Source organism: Pleuronectes platessa, chromosome 10 (assembly GCF_947347685.1).
Source record: "Pleuronectes platessa chromosome 10, fPlePla1.1, whole genome shotgun sequence".
NCBI lineage: Eukaryota > Metazoa > Chordata > Actinopteri > Pleuronectiformes > Pleuronectidae > Pleuronectes > Pleuronectes platessa.
In genome coordinates this window covers 4,495,897-4,513,368 of record NC_070635.1, presented here as the reverse complement: position 1 = coordinate 4,513,368, position 17,472 = coordinate 4,495,897, and the positions used below count along the sequence as shown (strand labels likewise).

Below are 17,472 nucleotides of genomic sequence, written 5' to 3'. Positions count from 1 at the left end.
CAGGTACAATACATGCATGTGTCAGTGCTGAATGTTGGTACTTACAAGCACAAACTCTCACCATAACTCCTTGATGCCTGTGTTCCGTTCTAATGGGACCCTGAACACTTGTTTCATCCACATGGCATTTCTATGAAGAATACGCTCCAATGTAGAGAGGCTGAGGGTCTGGACGTTTCTAAATGTAGCATGGTCAGCCAGGATCCTAGTTTTTATCTGTCTGAGTGTGATAGAGTTGTTCTCACGAACCATATCTACAGTTTCAGTTTCCTGTTCGGCTGTGTAAATGAGGTGAAAATGAATTAGGCATCACCTCTTCCTCCTCCTCCTCCTCTCACTCTTACCCCTCTCTTTCTCTGGTTGTCGATATCTTCCAAGTTCTCCATTGTTCATCAAACAACACAGAGGCTCAACAGACCTGAATGTTTAGAGATTTTAGTATTTATGTGTTGTAGGTTGATGCTTGGAGATTTTACTTGAGAAGTGTGTGCAACAACTGAACATTGTGTGTAGTGTTGTGCAATAGTACGTAAAAAGTGTTACCATAGAATGGTGTGCCTTTAGGCACTCAATAAATTTGGTTATCAAAATAAAATGTAAAACATTAATATTTAAAATATTAATATTAAATCATAACTTTAATTGGTTAAAGTTCTCGCGTGGCACCACCCTTCATAGAAGGGAAAAGATAGCCAATTTATTGATTAAGATCAGTCTCATTTAGATCTAGTTCAATTAGAAATCTCAATATTTTACCATTAAAGATTATATAATGAACAATGAAGGTTTATGGAGTTCTTAACAGTGTAACAGTTGGCAAGATTCACTTATGCAATATTAATGACAGAACATTTGTGAAAGAAGAACATTTATTATGAACATAATAAAGTATAAAAACACAAATTACTAAACAATCAAACTAACTAACAAGGAGGTGTGTGAGTGTGTGTGTGTGAATGTAAATTAGCATGCTTTAAAAATGGTCCCTAAGATAAGAGCCCCCCCCCTTCTTCTGAGGTTGCTTTATGGGGGTAGGTTTAATTAGGTGGAGACTATGCGTGTGTCTGTGGAGATGTTAATCAGATAATGCAAGAGTCAGAGAGACCTACAAAGGAGGCCTATGAAGGGCCTAACTAACAATTACTTTCAAATAACTTGTTGCCACAATATCACAACACATATCAAACTTATAAACACACACCGATCAAATAAACAGTCTTGCTTAGCGTAGTATAATTATTAAGCCCAGATTATGTTACCAGTCCGAGGGAAAGGGGAAAAGAAGTTGCAGTCCAGTTGTAGTTCTGTGACGTCTCCTGGGTTGGTGGTCGTAGAGTTCTGCATTCGCGATTCTGTCGAGCCGTGTGCTCAGATGCTGGTTGAAGTTTTCCTGCAGGACATCGCGTCGCTACGAGGAGTTTTGTAGAGCTTGAAGGGCGAGGAGATTTCCTTGAGAGGGGTGAGCTGGGAGCTGCACCTCTGACCTCCGGTTGTGGGTTGGATAGAGAAGGAAGCTGGATCAGCCAGGCCCCCCCCCCTTGGCGATGTAGGAGAGAGAGGCTGTAGCAGCCTTCCGTCCTTGGAGGGATGAGAGAAGAGAGGCTTTAGCAGCCTTCCGCCCTCGGGAGGATTGGAGAAAGAGAGAGATTTTAGGCAGACCTCTCCTTATATTGGCCCCGGTGACCTCTAAGGTCTTGGACCAGAGTGACCAATAGGAGTGACCCCCCAGGTTCTTGACACCTTTGTGTGATATTGCCCAAATCCCAGGACATGCAGCATCCTGTTACATCCTCTGGGAGACTGAGTTCCTTGACTGTCTTAAGACAAAGGGAACATGTGGCACTCTGGGAGACTGAGTTCACTCCAGAACATGCGGCTTGCCTGTTTCCAGTTTGACTGAAGGGAGGCCTGTGGTTTGCACAAAAACCATGTCCCAACAGTAGTGTTTTGACAACAAGGTGATGTGTAATTGACATCAGTGTGTAATGAAGGAAGTCAGAGTCTAATGCAGATAAGGGAGTGTGAAGTAGTGCCAAACTGGGTCGAGCGATTGGTACATGAAGTGAAGGTTGTGCAAATTGTGCCGAATATTCGCTTTTTGTGTGTTAACAACTGAGAAAACTAATTCCTGTCTCAATCTTGTCCTACAGAACCAGTCTGAACTGGCTCGGACAAACGGCCTTAGTTCTTCTATATAAGATCCTTGCATTTGACTGTTCTCCATCTTCACTGAGATCCCTGTGACTCTCTTTGTTGATCCTTTCTGCAGAAAGCTCCTATTAAAATACACAAAGACAAATATGGTGTTCCAGCCTCTTACACATCACAGTGTGTAAAAGCCTGTCGATGTGCACAGGAAAAACATTTCTCAGCAGTGACTTCCTTAAACGGTTGAGTGTGATAATTGGGGAGTAGACAGAAAAGCAACAAGAGCAGAAGTCACTTCAGAGCAGAAACAGAGAGAGAGGGAGAGAGAAAGGTAAAATACAACATTTAACTAATGCTTGACATATATAATGTTCTGAACTGTAAAGGCTTATGTAACCATCTTTGCTACATTCCTGGTGAAGGGAAGGTGTGAGATGTAAATCGATTCAGAGCTGCTGCTTGTTCTCCTAAAAGAGCGACTCAAGGAAAATCCAAACGTGCAGCATCCTTTATTAAGACGATGATTTCGATGGTAGACTGTCCTCTGGTTCCGTTACTTTATGTTCTGTGTCAGGTTCGTTGGAGGAAGAAGAAGAAGAAGAGATGTTTGTTCTCATCTGGGCGACTCTGCTTTTCTCTGTGAGAGTCAGTGATGCTGAGACAGGTATTCACTTTTTATTTTACTTATATGCCAACTTTATGGTTATGAAGAAAATAGGTGGAAATAGTTTGCTATTAAAAAGATTTGCTAGTGACAAGGTTTTAATTTGGGATTAGGATTTCAACTATACATTTGTTTTCCAAAGTATTATACGTTGATTATTGGAATTCCTCTGTGTCATGTTTGCTGACATCATTTCATATATATATATAAAACTGTGTAAAACTGACAGATTCACATGTTCTATTTTTTTTAAGTAGCCTTTCTTCTTTTTTTTGGTATATTTTAAAAGTTTAAATAATCTCTCTCCCTGTTTTTCTCTTAATGTTTGCATTAACAGGTTCTTCAGTGTTGGGGAAACAAAGTTGTCCGTTGACGGATTACTGTATCACTCTAGTTGAAGGAGAAATAACAGCGGAGGCCGGACTCTGTGTCGTGATACCATGCTCCTTCACTGTTCCTGAGGATATCAAAGTCTTACATATAGTTTGGTTGAAATGTGAATCGACCAAACAGAGATGTGATTATGGAGACATGATTTTCAACAGTAACACCTTCAGCGATCAGGTTCAGTCGGAGTTTAAAGGACGAGTGTCACTGCTGGAGTCTGATGTGAGCAAGAAAAACTGCAGCATCATCGTCAATGACCTGAAGGAGTCGGACTCTGGAACATATCAACTCAGAGTTGAAGCTTCACCGAGTGAAGGTTCATTTAATTTCCCCCAAAGAGCAACTGTCTCTGTTCAAGGTATGAACCATCCTGCTGTATGACATGTTTGGTGTTTTGGGGCCATAGGCTGCAAATAAACATGAACAACACTTCCCCATTTTCCTTCCGTTGTACAAAATACGTGTGATGCCACGTTACACTTTTGGTGTAAAAGTTTGCACAGTAGAGATTTTGTGATGTAGAGTGGTGTCAAAGTCCCGTCAGTATATGGCCTCAACCGATTGTAAGACCAATTAAGACGTTTCATCCCGTTACAGAGGCTAACACCAAAAAACGTATTAGAAACAAACTTTCTGAAGAATTTGCAATTTAACAAACATCAGTGTCATATGATCTCCTGGAAGTGACGGAAACAGTTCTTGTGAAAAGTTCATTTGAGGTGAAGTTTGAGTTTTTGATCCATGTCCCAGTTACTAACATGGAGGTGGCAACCACCAGAGGGTGATCAAGGGAATTTGGCTTCACTTTAGTGGAGCTGTCATGTCGTCCATCTTTATTCACAGTCTATGGGTGGGACATAAAGCAATTTTGGCCGTTGTTTAGCTGATGCAGATTCCTATTGTTGCCCCATTTAAAAAAATGTGAATGAAGTGAATGATGACGTTCTGATCTGACTCCATTCATGAACTGGTCTCCCATCAGGTCTGATTCAGAGGCCCACAGTGATGATTCCCCCTCTGACGGAAGGACGGCCGACCACACTGACCTGCACTGCTCCTGGTCTCTGCTCTGGATCTGAACCTGCATTCACCTGGAGGTGGCGAGGAAGAGGAGAGAGCCACGCTGACCTCACAGGAAACATCACGGCCTTCAAAACTGAGAATGTGACTGAGTTCGCTAAGAGACGCAGCTCGACTCTGTCCTTCTCCCCTTCAGCTGAACATCACGGAACCAACATCACCTGCACGGTCCTCTTCCAAGGACACGTGAGCACAGAGGAGACGGCGACTCTGAGTGTGAGCTGTGAGTAGAACTTCTTAATTTCTGAGGGGCTGATTTTTACAACAAGAAACTTTGTTCTTAACCACATTATATGACTGTGCAACGTGTGTTTATCTATCGTAGATGTGAACTGGACTAAAGCACTTGTGATGGTGAATGGATAAACAAGGAGGATATATTCTACATTACTGTGTATAAAGTAAATACTGATCAAACGTGCTGGTTCCAAAAAGAAGAAAACATTACTCCACAATATGATGTCATTCAAAATAAGGTTTAGCAAACCTGATCAGAAATAAGTAAAAAAATGGAACACTTACCTAAAATCAGTGGCTGTTAGGGTTAACCCTTTGCTAGGAAGAGAAATCTTTGATGATGTTCAGAAAATGACGTTGTCTTTTCTCCTGAATTTCCCGGCTAGTTTCTCCAAAACACACACACATCACGGAGTCGGCAGAGAAGCAGGAGCTTGACGGGAGGAGCTCCGTGATGCTGAGCTGCTTCAGTCACAGCTTTCCCCCAGTCCAACACTACTCATGGTACAGGAAGAGTCAGGGAGAGGAAAAGGATGAAGTTGTGTCAAAGCATCAAAACCACACAGTGTACTCAAACCAGTCAGGAGTCTACTACTGCATCGCTCAAAATGAAGTAAATCAAAGTTTGTCTGATCCCGTCCATCTGTTTGAACGTGAGTGAATTTCAAGACCTTATAACTGTGTGTTTTATTGCTCAGGAGACATGTGGGAGGTTTATATCAGATCATGTTTTCTGGTTGTCTGTCCATACGTCCTATGTTTGTGAACGTGACATCTCCAGAAGGTCTTGAGGGAATTTCTTTAAACTTAAAATGTAAATGTTCAGTGTGATTCAGGAATGAAATTATAAGAATATGGAGGTTAAAGGTTTAGATTGTGTCCTCACAAAACTGTGAATTCACAAAGCATACTTTTGCCTTGTAAAAGCAATACCCACGTAACGCCTTGAGGGAACAAACACACAATTAGACTCAAGGAGTTAGTGATTTGATTTGGCAGTCAAAGGTCAAAGGTCAAGGTCAAAAGCGGCCTCACAAAACACGTATTTTGTCCTCTTGAAAGTCATTTTACAAAACCGCCTTTAGAGAAATTCCTCAACTTTCAATGAGAACTCAAAACTGTGAAGTGATTAGATATCAGTGGTCAAAGGTCACAGTGGCCCGGTGAATCTTGGTTGATGGAAGTAAACAACTACAGAACAGTATTTCTAGTTCAGTCTTAAATAAATATCTGCACAAGGAATAAAGTTGAAACTAATTCTCCATGTTCACAACTCAGTGTCTATATGATGCTCTCTCTCTTCTAACCACAGGAGACTATCTGGAGAACCTGAGGTTCCTCATTGTTGCTCTACTTCTCCTGATGATTATCAGTGTAATTGTTGTAAATTTAAGGTGAATGAATAAGAAGTGAATTTGATCAAATTCAATAAATACATTTCAGAGATGGTCTGCCTTGTTTTACCACATCATGTCCCTATATGTTTTCAGATACTGGAGGAAATCTGTTCAACAAGGGACAACAAACATCAAATCCACTTCTGGTTTTTCGGTAATGACACATTTGTTTAAACTTAAAAATCGATTTTTCTAATTGACTATTTGTATATTGGAAATCATAGCAAACAGTGATTATGGAGAGTACAGTTATAAGATTCAGGATATTTAAGACTCTGCTTCATCACTTCTGACCTGTTACAGCTTTAAAACTACTAATTCTTGTAAATACTCTAAATGATGTCATAATTTCAATAATATGTAATCAAATATGTTTTAATGGTGATATTACAAAGCCTCTAAAGTCCCAGAATGTTTTGTTAATTTTATGTTAAGAACACAAGATCCAAGGATCTGAAACAAAACAACATGTGCACTTTAGATTTTAAAATGATATATAATAATCTGTCAGGATATTTACAACCCCTCAAATTGACCATGTAGAGCTACTGCCTTCCATCTTCTATCATCAGTATTAATCTGGCTCTACAGGCAGATGTGTCTTTTACTGTTCAAGCTGTTGCTTTTCCCTCCTTGTTCTTCCGTATCCTGCCCTCACTGTTTGCCCTGTCAGTAGCTGTCTATCAGTGCACTTATATCTCAGTATACTGGGACCATTATATAAAAGACAACCTGTACAGCATCCATTTTAGATCATGAATGAAGAGATTCAGTTGCTGCTGGATAATCATGTGGTTAGAGGAAACAAAACTCATCAGGAGATGAAACCTCCCCTTCACCCATTTATTCTGTGCAACAAACAAAACAATTAAATCAAGAAAAATGTCTGTAAGTCCTAAAAGAATCAGATGTGAGTCTTGTATGAACTTTATTGTGACTTACATCCAGAGAGTGTCACTCAAATAATCTATAAACTACCTCCGCTCTCATCCTAGAATGAACCAGAGAGCCTGCAGGACTATGATGACGTTAGTGATGCAGCTGCACGTGCACCAACATCTCCAACTCTACTTGACGACCACACCAGTGAAGGTGAAGTGGAGCTGAACTTTCCACAGGTGAGATTCACAGCGACGCCCCGACGTCAGACGACCAACAGAGACTCCAGCAGCTCACACCAAGATGAGAGTCTTTACTCTAACGTCAAGATTTGACCCGAGATGTTCTCGTCCTGCTTTTTACAGCTACCTCGGGCCTGAGGAAGTTTATATTCACAATAAGTCATCACAGAGAGTCTGAAGAGTTCATGTGTTAAATCGTGTTGCCATTTGGAGTATTTTAAAACTAGTTAGCAAGAAGGCACAGAAGTTACATTACTGAGCTTAAATATAATATATCAACATTTAAAACTGTTAAAATCCTTATTTTGCAACTTAAAATGTAAAATGATTGTATTAATAACTTTTTATATAATATATATATACATAAATGAAATGCAGTTAGATAAGAAATGCTGAGAATCACTGCTGAATGTTTTTTTTTGTGCTTTCCAGTGTTGTGAACTTAATCCAAACCCACACACATGAAATGTAAATATCCTGTTGCTCAAAATAAAATGAAATATGTTGGAACAAATGATGAACTTTAAGTTTATTGACATTATTGTTGGATTTGTGAACATGTCACAGTGTGAAAGAGTTTCGGGAACATGCATGTACACACAAAATGCATTGCGTCAAGAAAGCACATTATTTTGTGATGCATTTCTATCAACGGACCATTTAAACCTTAAATTACGTCTTGAAAAAGAACACATGCATGTGAGCAGGCACGTGCACAGATTTCGCCCCGACATGCTCGACGGCGCTCACTAGAGACAGGGAGAGAGATACTGACAGACAGACAGACAGACAGACAGACAGACAGGCAGAGAATTTAAAGGCAGTTTTACTGTTCTACTATTTATTTATTATTATTATTTTTAATTTCCTAAATAATTTTGGCAATGGGTGCCCTTTTTTTTGGTTTGAGCACCTGCCGCCCAAAATGTCTATGCACGTGCCTGCATGTGACTGAGGTGTAATGTTTCTAAATGTCTTCTTACAGTTTTTCACAATTGTTAACGCACGTTTTTCAAAACAATAACGGCTTTCTCAAAACTGCACACAGACAACTAAAAACCTCACACACAAAATGCAAAACCTGACACTCCCTTTGCAAGATGACTCTTTGCCATAAAATCTCTTAACTGTTCACAAATTTCCTCAATGGGATTCAGGAAAGGAGAATAAGGTGGAAGGTATAGAATGGAAAAACACAGTGTGGATCATCTGTCTGGTCAGGTGGTACCAGTAGGTCATGCAGGCCATCCAGGAAGACGAGGAGACGGGCAGCGTTATCGGCCTCTAGGTGGGCATGACGGTGCAAGACCCCATGGGGATTCATTGCAGCACACATTGTGATGTTCCCACCACGCTGGCCGGGGACCTCAACAATGGCCCGCTGGCCAATGACGTTTCTGCCCCGTCACCTCCTCTTCACCAGGTTGAATCCCACCTCATCAATAAAGATGTACTGGTACAACACATGAGCTGTGTCATGCTCCTGGATCAGCATGAGAATGCAAGTTACAGTATGGACACAGAGAGGTCAACACAGTGGGCTACAGTGAGACACTGTAGAAAAGGAACAATATTGGATTACAGATACAATACATGCATGTGTCAGTGCTGAATGTTGGTACTTACAAGCACAAACTCTCACCGTAACTCCTTGATGCCTGTGTTCCGTTCTAATGGGACCCTGAACACTTGTTTCATCCACATGGCATTTCCATGAAGAATACGGTCCAATGTAGAGAGGCTGAGGGTCTGGACGTTTCTAAATGTAGCATGGTCAGCCAGGATCCTAGTTTTTATCTGTCTGAGTGTGATAGAGTTGTTCTCACGAACCATATCTACAGTTTCAGTTTCCTGTTCGGCTGTGTAAATGAGGTGAAAATGAATTAGGCATCACCTCTTCCTCCTCTACCTCCTCCTCCTCCTCCTCTCACTCTTACCCCTCTCTTTCTCTGGTTGTCGATATCTTCCAAGTTCTCCATTGTTCATCAAACAACACAGAGGCTCAACAGACCTGAATGTTTAGAGATTTTAGTATTTATGTGTTGTAGGTTGATGCTTGGAGATTTTACTTGAGAAGTGTGTGCAACAACTGAACATTGTGTGTAGTGTTGTGCAATAGTACGTAAAAAGTGTTACCATAGAATGGTGTGCCTTTAGGCACTCAATAAATTTGGTTATCAAAATAAAATGTAAAACATTAATATTTAAAATATTAATATTAAATCATAACTTTAATTGGTTAAAGTTCTCGCGTGGCACCACCCTTCATAGAAGGGAAAAGATAGCCAATTTATTGATTAAGATCAGTCTCATTTAGATCTAGTTCAATTAGAAATCTCAATATTTTACCATTAAAGATTATATAATGAACAATGAAGGTTTATGGAGTTCTTAACAGTGTAACAGTTGGAAAGATTCACTTATGCAATATTAATGACAGAACATTTGTGAAAGAAGAACATTTATTATGAACATAATAAAGTATAAAAACACAAATTACTAAACAATCAAACTAACTAACAAGGAGGTGTGTGAGTGTGTGTGTGTGAATGTAAATTAGCATGCTTTAAAAATGGTCCCTAAGATAAGAGCCCCCCCCCTTCTTCTGAGGTTGCTTTATGGGGGTAGGTTTAATTAGGTGGAGACTATGCGTGTGTCTGTGGAGATGTTAATCAGATAATGCAAGAGTCAGAGAGACCTACAAAGGAGGCCTATGAAGGGCCTAACTAACAATTACTTTCAAATAACTTGTTGCCACAATATCACAACACATATCAAACTTATAAACACACACCGATCAAATAAACAGTCTTGCTTAGCGTAGTATAATTATTAAGCCCAGATTATGTTACCAGTCCGAGGGAAAGGGGAAAAGAAGTTGCAGTCCAGTTGTAGTTCTGTGACGTCTCCTGGGTTGGTGGTCGTAGAGTTCTGCATTCGCGATTCTGTCGAGCCGTGTGCTCAGATGCTGGTTGAAGTTTTCCTGCAGGACATCGCGTCGCTACGAGGAGTTTTGTAGAGCTTGAAGGGCGAGGAGATTTCCTTGAGAGGGGTGAGCTGGGAGCTGCACCTCTGACCTCCGGTTGTGGGTTGGATAGAGAAGGAAGCTGGATCAGCCAGGCCCCCCCCCCTTGGCGATGTAGGAGAGAGAGGCTGTAGCAGCCTTCCGTCCTTGGAGGGATGAGAGAAGAGAGGCTTTAGCAGCCTTCCGCCCTCGGGAGGATTGGAGAAAGAGAGAGATTTTAGGCAGACCTCTCCTTATATTGGCCCCGGTGACCTCACAGGTCTTGGACCAGAGTGACCAATAGGAGTGACCCCCCAGGTTCTTGACACCTTTGTGTGATATTGCCCAAATCCCAGGACATGCAGCATCCTGTTACATCCTCTGGGAGACTGAGTTCCTTGACTGTCTTAAGACAAAGGGAACATGTGGCACTCTGGGAGACTGAGTTCACTCCAGAACATGCGGCTTGCCTGTTTCCAGTTTGACTGAAGGGAGGCCTGTGGTTTACACAAAAACCATGTCCCAACAGTAGTGTTTTGACAACAAGGTGATGTGTAATTGACATCAGTGTGTAATGAAGGAAGTCAGAGTCTAATGCAGATAAGGGAGTGTGAAGTAGTGCCAAACTGGGTCGAGCGATTGGTACATGAAGTGAAGGTTGTGCAAATTGTGCCGAATATTCGCTTTTTGTGTGTTAACAACTGAGAAAACTAATTCCTGTCTCAATCTTGTCCTACAGAACCAGTCTGAACTGGCTCGGACAAACGGCCTTAGTTCTTCTATATAAGATCCTTGCATTTGACTGTTCTCCATCTTCACTGAGATCCCTGTGACTCTCTTTGTTGATCCTTTCTGCAGAAAGCTCCTATTAAAATACACAAAGACAAATATGGTGTTCCAGCCTCTTACACATCACAGTGTGTAAAAGCCTGTCGATGTGCACAGGAAAAACATTTCTCAGCAGTGACTTCCTTAAACGGTTGAGTGTGATAATTGGGGAGTAGACAGAAAAGCAACAAGAGCAGAAGTCACTTCAGAGCAGAAACAGAGAGAGAGGGAGAGAGAAAGGTAAAATACAACATTTAACTAATGCTTGACATATATAATGTTCTGAAATGTAAAGGTTTATGTAACCATCTTTGCTACATTCCTGGTGAAGGGAAGGTATGAGATGTAAATCGATTCAGAGCTGCTGCTTGTTCTCCTAAAAGAGCGACTCAAGGAAAATCCAAACGTGCAGCATCCTTTATTAAGACGATGATTTCGATGGTAGACTGTCCTCTGGTTCCGTTACTTTATGTTCTGTGTCAGGTTCGTTGGAGGAAGAAGAAGAAGAAGAGATGTTTGTTCTCATCTGGGCGACTCTGCTTTTCTCTGTGAGAGTCAGTGATGCTGAGACAGGTATTCACTTTTTATTTTACTTATATGCCAACTTTATGGTTATGAAGAAAATAGGTGGAAATAGTTTGCCATTAAAAAGATTTGCTACTGACAAGGTTTTAATTTGGGATTAGGATTTCAACTATACATTTGTTTTCCAAAGTATTATACGTTGATTATTGGAATTCCTGTGTGTCGTGTTTGCTGACCTCATTTTATATATATATATATATATATATATATAAAACTGTGTAAAACTGACAGATTCACATGTTCTATTTTTTTTAAGTAGCCTTTCTTCTTTTTTTTGGTATAATTTAAAAGTTTAAATAATCTCTCTCCCTGTTTTTCTCTTAATGTTTGCATTAACAGGTTCTTCAGTGTCAGGGAAAACAAGTTGTTGGTTGAAGGATTACTGTATCACTCTAGTTGAAGGAGAAATAACAGCGGAGGCCGGACTCTGTGTCGTGATACCATGCTCCTTCACTGTTCCTGAGGATATCAAAGTTTTAAATATAGTTTGGTTGAAATGTGAATCGACCAAACAGAGATGTGGTTATGGAGACATGATTTTTAACAGTAACACCTCCAGCGATCAGGTTCAGTCGGAGTTTAAAGGACGAGTGTCACTGCTGGAGTCTGATGTGAGCCAGAAAAACTGCAGCATCATCGTCAATGACCTGAAGGAGTCGGACTCTGGAACATATCAACTCAGAGTTGAAGCTTCACCGAGGAGAGGTTCATATAAATTCTTCCAAAGAGCAACTGTCTCTGTTCAAGGTATGAACCATCCTGCTGTATGACATGTTTGGTGTTTTGGGGCCATAGGCTGCAAATAAACATGAACAACACTTCCCCATTTCCTTCCGTTGTGCAAAATACGTGTGATGCCACGTTCAGGGGCGCCGAAAAGGGGGGTAAAGGAGACGGATTCTAGGGGCCCATGATGGAGGGGGGCCCAGAGAGGCCCCTAATGATGATGAAATTATAATACAGAAAAAATAATGACACTAAGTTATTAACTAACATATAATCACACATGTTTTATTTTCCATGTCCTGGTAACAATTCCTTTATTTGTTTTGGAAGCATCAACCCCTGCAGGGCCCCCCCTTCCCCCCCTCTATTTACGTAAAATGGTTCAGTCCGACTGGATCAGCTGCAGCCGGTAGCACCGGCGATTTGTCACAGACACATAGAGATTGCTACTTAAGATGGAAAAATCTGCAAGGATCTGTAATGAAAGATAGAGGTGTGGATTCTCTGTTAAATAAGGAGTTGCAAACAGAAATAGAGAAAAATAGAGCCATCTTGGAGAGACTCTTAGACGTAACCCTACACTTGGCCTCAAGAAACCTGCCTTTCAGGGGCAAAACCAAAGACCTAGATGACATTCATAATGGCAATTTCCTAGGCACACTGGAGCTCTTGTCACATTGTGATCCTCTGCTGAAAGAGCACTTTCAAAAAATCAGGGACAACAAACAAAAACAAAAAGAAGGAAAATGAACCAGGCTAACACATTATCTTAGCTCTGACAGTCAGAATGAGTTTATCAACTTATGTGGACGACGAGTTCTGAAAAGAATTCTGCAGGAACGGGAGGATGCCATATATTATGCTGTCATCTGTGATGCCACACCAGACATTTCCCATACGGAGCAAAATGTGGTGCTACTACGGTATGTTAAATATGACAAAGAAAAAGATGAGTGGGAAATTACGGAGAGGTTCCTTGAATTCAGGGATTTTCTCAAAAAGACAGGGAGTGAGATCGCAGAGATGATTGATGCAGTTCTTCGTGACCATGGGATAGACATCGGTGATTGCAGAGGGCAGGGCTACAGGTCCGGTTCTACGGGGGTGCATAAGCATGCATTGCACCCCCAAAAAAATTGTTTGCACCCTCAATTGAAAAAAAATAAAGATTTTTTTTTTTTATAAATATGATAAAAATAATAAAATACTTGCTCACAAAACAAATTGTAATGAAACTTGTGACTATTTCCATTAAATACCGTTGAGATATGAGCATCCGACATCACTCTGACTGTTCAACAAACTGACAAAATCACTCCGCATTTATGTATGGTGTTTTGTTTATATGTTGCTTGGCAACAGTCCGCTCAGTGGGAATTTATTTTTGTTGCCGGAAGCAATTTCATTCGTTTATATGATTAAATAAACAAACAAATCACAATCTATTGTCAATTATTATTATTAACAGTACATTTTACTAGTATATATTTTGCTTTATACTGTTGTATAAAGCAATATCACACTCGAGGGCGCAATGTTGTCGCTCTATATGATTGGCCGCCGGCCGGCATCGTGTGTCATGCCGGCGTCGTTTGCAAAATGCACGCACCCATAGTATATCTATAGCGCGCACGGTAGTGACGTTGAACTTCTTCGGCAGCAACAGTTATATATCCGTTGGATATCCATTTAGGAATGGATATCCGAAAATGGTTAAAAAAGAACACAGCAGAAGACATTAACCGGAGCAGGGAGGAGGATGGAGACAATGTGGGTCACGCGGCAGCCGGAACAGTTGACGTTACTTTGGCTTCTGTCAACGTCAGCTCTATAACCGTTGTGGAGGCTAGCACTAGCAACGCCAGCTCAATCCTGCCCGACTCGCTGCCTTTGCCTGCGCCGCCCTCACTCCCGGACAAGCAGCCTTCGGCTTCGACACTGCCACCCGTTGGCGGCCCGCAAGTGCCAGGGGATCTCGGATCAACACAGCCTACCCAGGTATTTCTTAAAACATATCCGACTCGCCTGTACAGTGGGGTAAAGCGGTCCTTTTGCAGCTCGTGGTTTGCTGCTAGAGAATGGCTAGAGTATTCGTGTGAGAAAGATTCAATTTTCTGCTATGCCTGCAGAAACTTTGGGTCAAATAAAAACAGCACCGATGCTTTCACCATGACTGGCTACAACAACTGGCGCCATGCTCTTGTACGTGGAAAGGGGCTGGGAAGGCACGAGTCCAGCAAAGAGCACATGAAGTCAGTGGCATTGTGGAAGGAGAGGCGTACAAGGAGTGTGACTGGTACAGAGATCTCCACACTTGTAAATACAGCACAACTGGAGAGGAACCGCACCTATGTAGCAGCTATTGTTGACATCATTCAATTTATAGCTTTAAACCAGCTGCCTTTTCGTGGCTCAGATGATGCTTTGGATGCAAGAGGTGAGGTGGGCAGTGGCATTTTTCTTGCATTGATGGACTACACCCTTAAAAAGGACAAGGACCTTGCTAGGATTTTTAGCACCATCCCTGCGAATGCCACATACACATCACATCACATCCAAAATGAAATTATTGAAATCATGAGAACAATCATCACAGAGGAAATAGTGAAAGATATAGGAGAGGCTTGGTACACATTAAAGGTTGATGGCACCAAAGATCCCACTGGCTGCGAAAATATATCCATAGTGCTTCGCTACGTGGACACAAGCAACACTGTAAGGGAGCGACTTGTCTCAATGGCCACTACCAAACAATGTGATGCCAAGTCTCTGACTCAGCTGGTTTTGGCACAGTTGAGAGACATTGGGCTAAATACAGCGAAGGTGCTCAGTCAGTGTTACGATGGGGCAAGTGTCATGTCTGGAGTACACGGAGGGATGCAGAAAATCGTGCAGGAAGAATTGCAGAGAGAGGTGCCATACGTACACTGCTTTAATCATCAGTTGCATTTGGTTGTGGTGCACGCCATGTCTTCTGATTTCGCACTGGAAAACTTTTTCAGTGTATGCACCTCACTCTACAAGTACTTCAAGAAACCTACAGTGGCTGCAGTGTACACGGGCGAGAAGTTGAAGAGGTTGCTTGAGCAACGGTGGACAGGCCACCTGGCCACAGTGACGGTGATCCTGAAATCAATTGATAACATTGTCCACTTGCTTCGTGGGATCGAAGGCTCCCAAACCAGTGCAGCAGAGGTGCGAATGGAGGCCACAGGGCTTTTGAAGGCCATTACCCAGCCCAGCTTCCTGTTCATTGCCTGCATGACGCATCAAATATTGAGTTTGCTTGATCCTCCCAACACTGCACTCCAAGCCAAATCCACAGACCTCTACACTGGTGTCAGACTGGTCCAAAGTGCCTTGGCGTGTGTTGAGAAGCTGAGATGTGATACTCAGTTTGACACATTTTGGGAGAAATTCTCTCAAGACAGACAGACCTCAGAACCTCCTGCAGCAGCACCCCCACAGAAACGACCAAGAAATTTGAGCCACTTGAGTGACTATGTGGTGGACACCACAGTTGGTCACCGTCAAAAGGAAGCGGAAGAGAGGACTGGGTGTAAAAGACTGTATTTCAGTACATTGGATGCTGTAGTGGGAGAGATTAAAGCAAGATTCAGCATAAGAAACAGCCAACTGGTGCAGGCCCTCTGCACCTTACACCCAGGGAGTGAAGATTTCCTGAACACAAACAAAGTGAGACCACTGCTTGACCTAACAGGCACAGAGATGAAGGAAGCTGAGTTTGCTGTAGCACAGCAGTTTCTGCAGGACGAAATGGCCAAATCAAATGAAAACTGGACTACACAGGACATTTTGATACGATACTGTGAGCCTCTAGCAGCCATGCCTACTGTGCTAAAAACACTCAAGCTGAGCCTTACCTTCGGTGCATCAACTGCAACATGTGAAAATTCATTTTCAACTCTCAAAAATGTGTTCAGTGAACACAGAAGGAGCATGCTCCACAAAAGAAAAGCCTGTCTCATCCAGATTGCTGTGGAGAAGGACCTCACCAAGAAGTTAACTGGAGAGTGGAAAGAGACGCTGCTAAGAAGATTCAGCACAGCTTCAAGGAGGCTGCAGCTCTTCTGAGGGTAAGAAATATTTTTTGTAATCACATTTCAGATTTTATTGTATCAAGTATTATGTTTATTTTAACATGATTATGTATCCTACACTGCTATAGTTGTTGGGTAATGTTAGTCATTTTATTCTACTGAGGGGGGAATACCTCGTTTGTATTAAATATAATAATGTACAATTTGTTATGTACATAGTTTAACCTTTGACTTTTGACTGTCCAACAAGGATCCTGTGCCCCCTGGTGGATCAAGTGTGCCCCTGTCTTGGAACCTGGGACAGTTTGAGAAAATGGCTGCTGACAGCCTGATGTCTACATACTGGTAGTTGTTACAATTTGAATGACATTGTAAAATTATTTGTTCATATATGTCAACAACAGCTTCTTTTATTAATGTATTAAATGTATTATGTTCATAAGAACCCATATTTCTTTTTATTGTATTTATTTACTGTTATGTTAACTTTAAGAATTATACTGATTACTTTTTGGACAAAGTTCAAAATCTGAAAGTGTTCTTTCCTTGTTCAGCTAAAATCTGTTTTATTTTTAAGTGGCAATGTAAAATTATTTGTTATGTCAAATATCCTGCCCCAATTTATAAAAAATAAACGTTATTTTTGAATTGCAGTCACATGTTTTTTTTTTTGTGTAGAATTCTGTTCTTTTTTACAACTCACACATCACACATATCAAAAACCTATCTCATATTCAAAGCTATCTAAGATATCAATAAGCAAATGTTGCAGCTGAAATGTTCTCCACATCACAAGACATGATATGATACCATCTTTTAAGCACAGTAATTGTTTGTTGTCTCAACATGTCAGTAGAACTACACAGAAGTGCTTGTCTATGGTAGAAAGGCCTGTGTGTAAAAAAGCGAAGTCTGAACTGAAGCTGGGTAGCTGGTTTGTATAGTACTGGTGCACCCCCTGTAATCTCAGATGCACCCCAAGGCATTCTGTTCTGGAACCGGGCCTGCAGGGCTATGACAACGGGGCTAACATGTCAGGGAAAATAAAAGGAGTCCAAGCTCAAATACTGAAGAAAAACAAGCTGGCTACTTATTCACCATGTGCCTCCCACACATTAAATCTTGTTGGTGTGCACGCTGCACAGTCAAGCCCAGAGGTATCCACATTTTTCGGCTGCATAAATCTCCTGTACACATTTGTAAGTGGCAGCCCAGAGCGTTGGGCCATCTATAA

At 41.4% G+C, this 17,472-nt stretch overlaps 3 protein-coding genes across 3 annotated transcripts; all 3 read left to right on the top strand.

Moving 5' to 3' along the window:
- Nucleotides 1-2,427: 2,427 nt before the first annotated feature.
- On the top strand, nucleotides 2,428-4,510 carry LOC128449189 (sialic acid-binding Ig-like lectin 14). The gene is made up of 3 exons (XM_053432243.1): nucleotides 2,428-2,812; nucleotides 3,150-3,557; nucleotides 4,182-4,510. Exons 1-3 carry the CDS (start codon nucleotides 2,752-2,754, stop codon nucleotides 4,508-4,510), a joined length of 798 nt encoding a protein of 265 aa, XP_053288218.1. The 5' UTR covers nucleotides 2,428-2,751.
- Nucleotides 4,511-11,216: 6,706 nt separating this feature from the next.
- On the top strand, nucleotides 11,217-12,281 carry LOC128449685 (sialic acid-binding Ig-like lectin 12). Its single transcript, XM_053432966.1, has 2 exons — nucleotides 11,217-11,439; nucleotides 11,791-12,281. The coding sequence occupies exons 1-2, from the start codon at nucleotides 11,379-11,381 to the stop codon at nucleotides 12,219-12,221; spliced, it is 492 nt and encodes a 163-aa protein (XP_053288941.1). The 5' UTR covers nucleotides 11,217-11,378; the 3' UTR covers nucleotides 12,222-12,281.
- Nucleotides 12,282-13,336: 1,055 nt separating this feature from the next.
- Nucleotides 13,337-17,204, top strand: LOC128449684 (uncharacterized). The gene is made up of 2 exons (XM_053432964.1): nucleotides 13,337-16,274; nucleotides 16,489-17,204. Exon 1 carries the CDS (start codon nucleotides 13,873-13,875, stop codon nucleotides 16,270-16,272), a length of 2,400 nt encoding a protein of 799 aa, XP_053288939.1. The 5' UTR covers nucleotides 13,337-13,872; the 3' UTR covers nucleotides 16,273-16,274; nucleotides 16,489-17,204.
- Nucleotides 17,205-17,472: the final 268 nt, after the last annotated feature.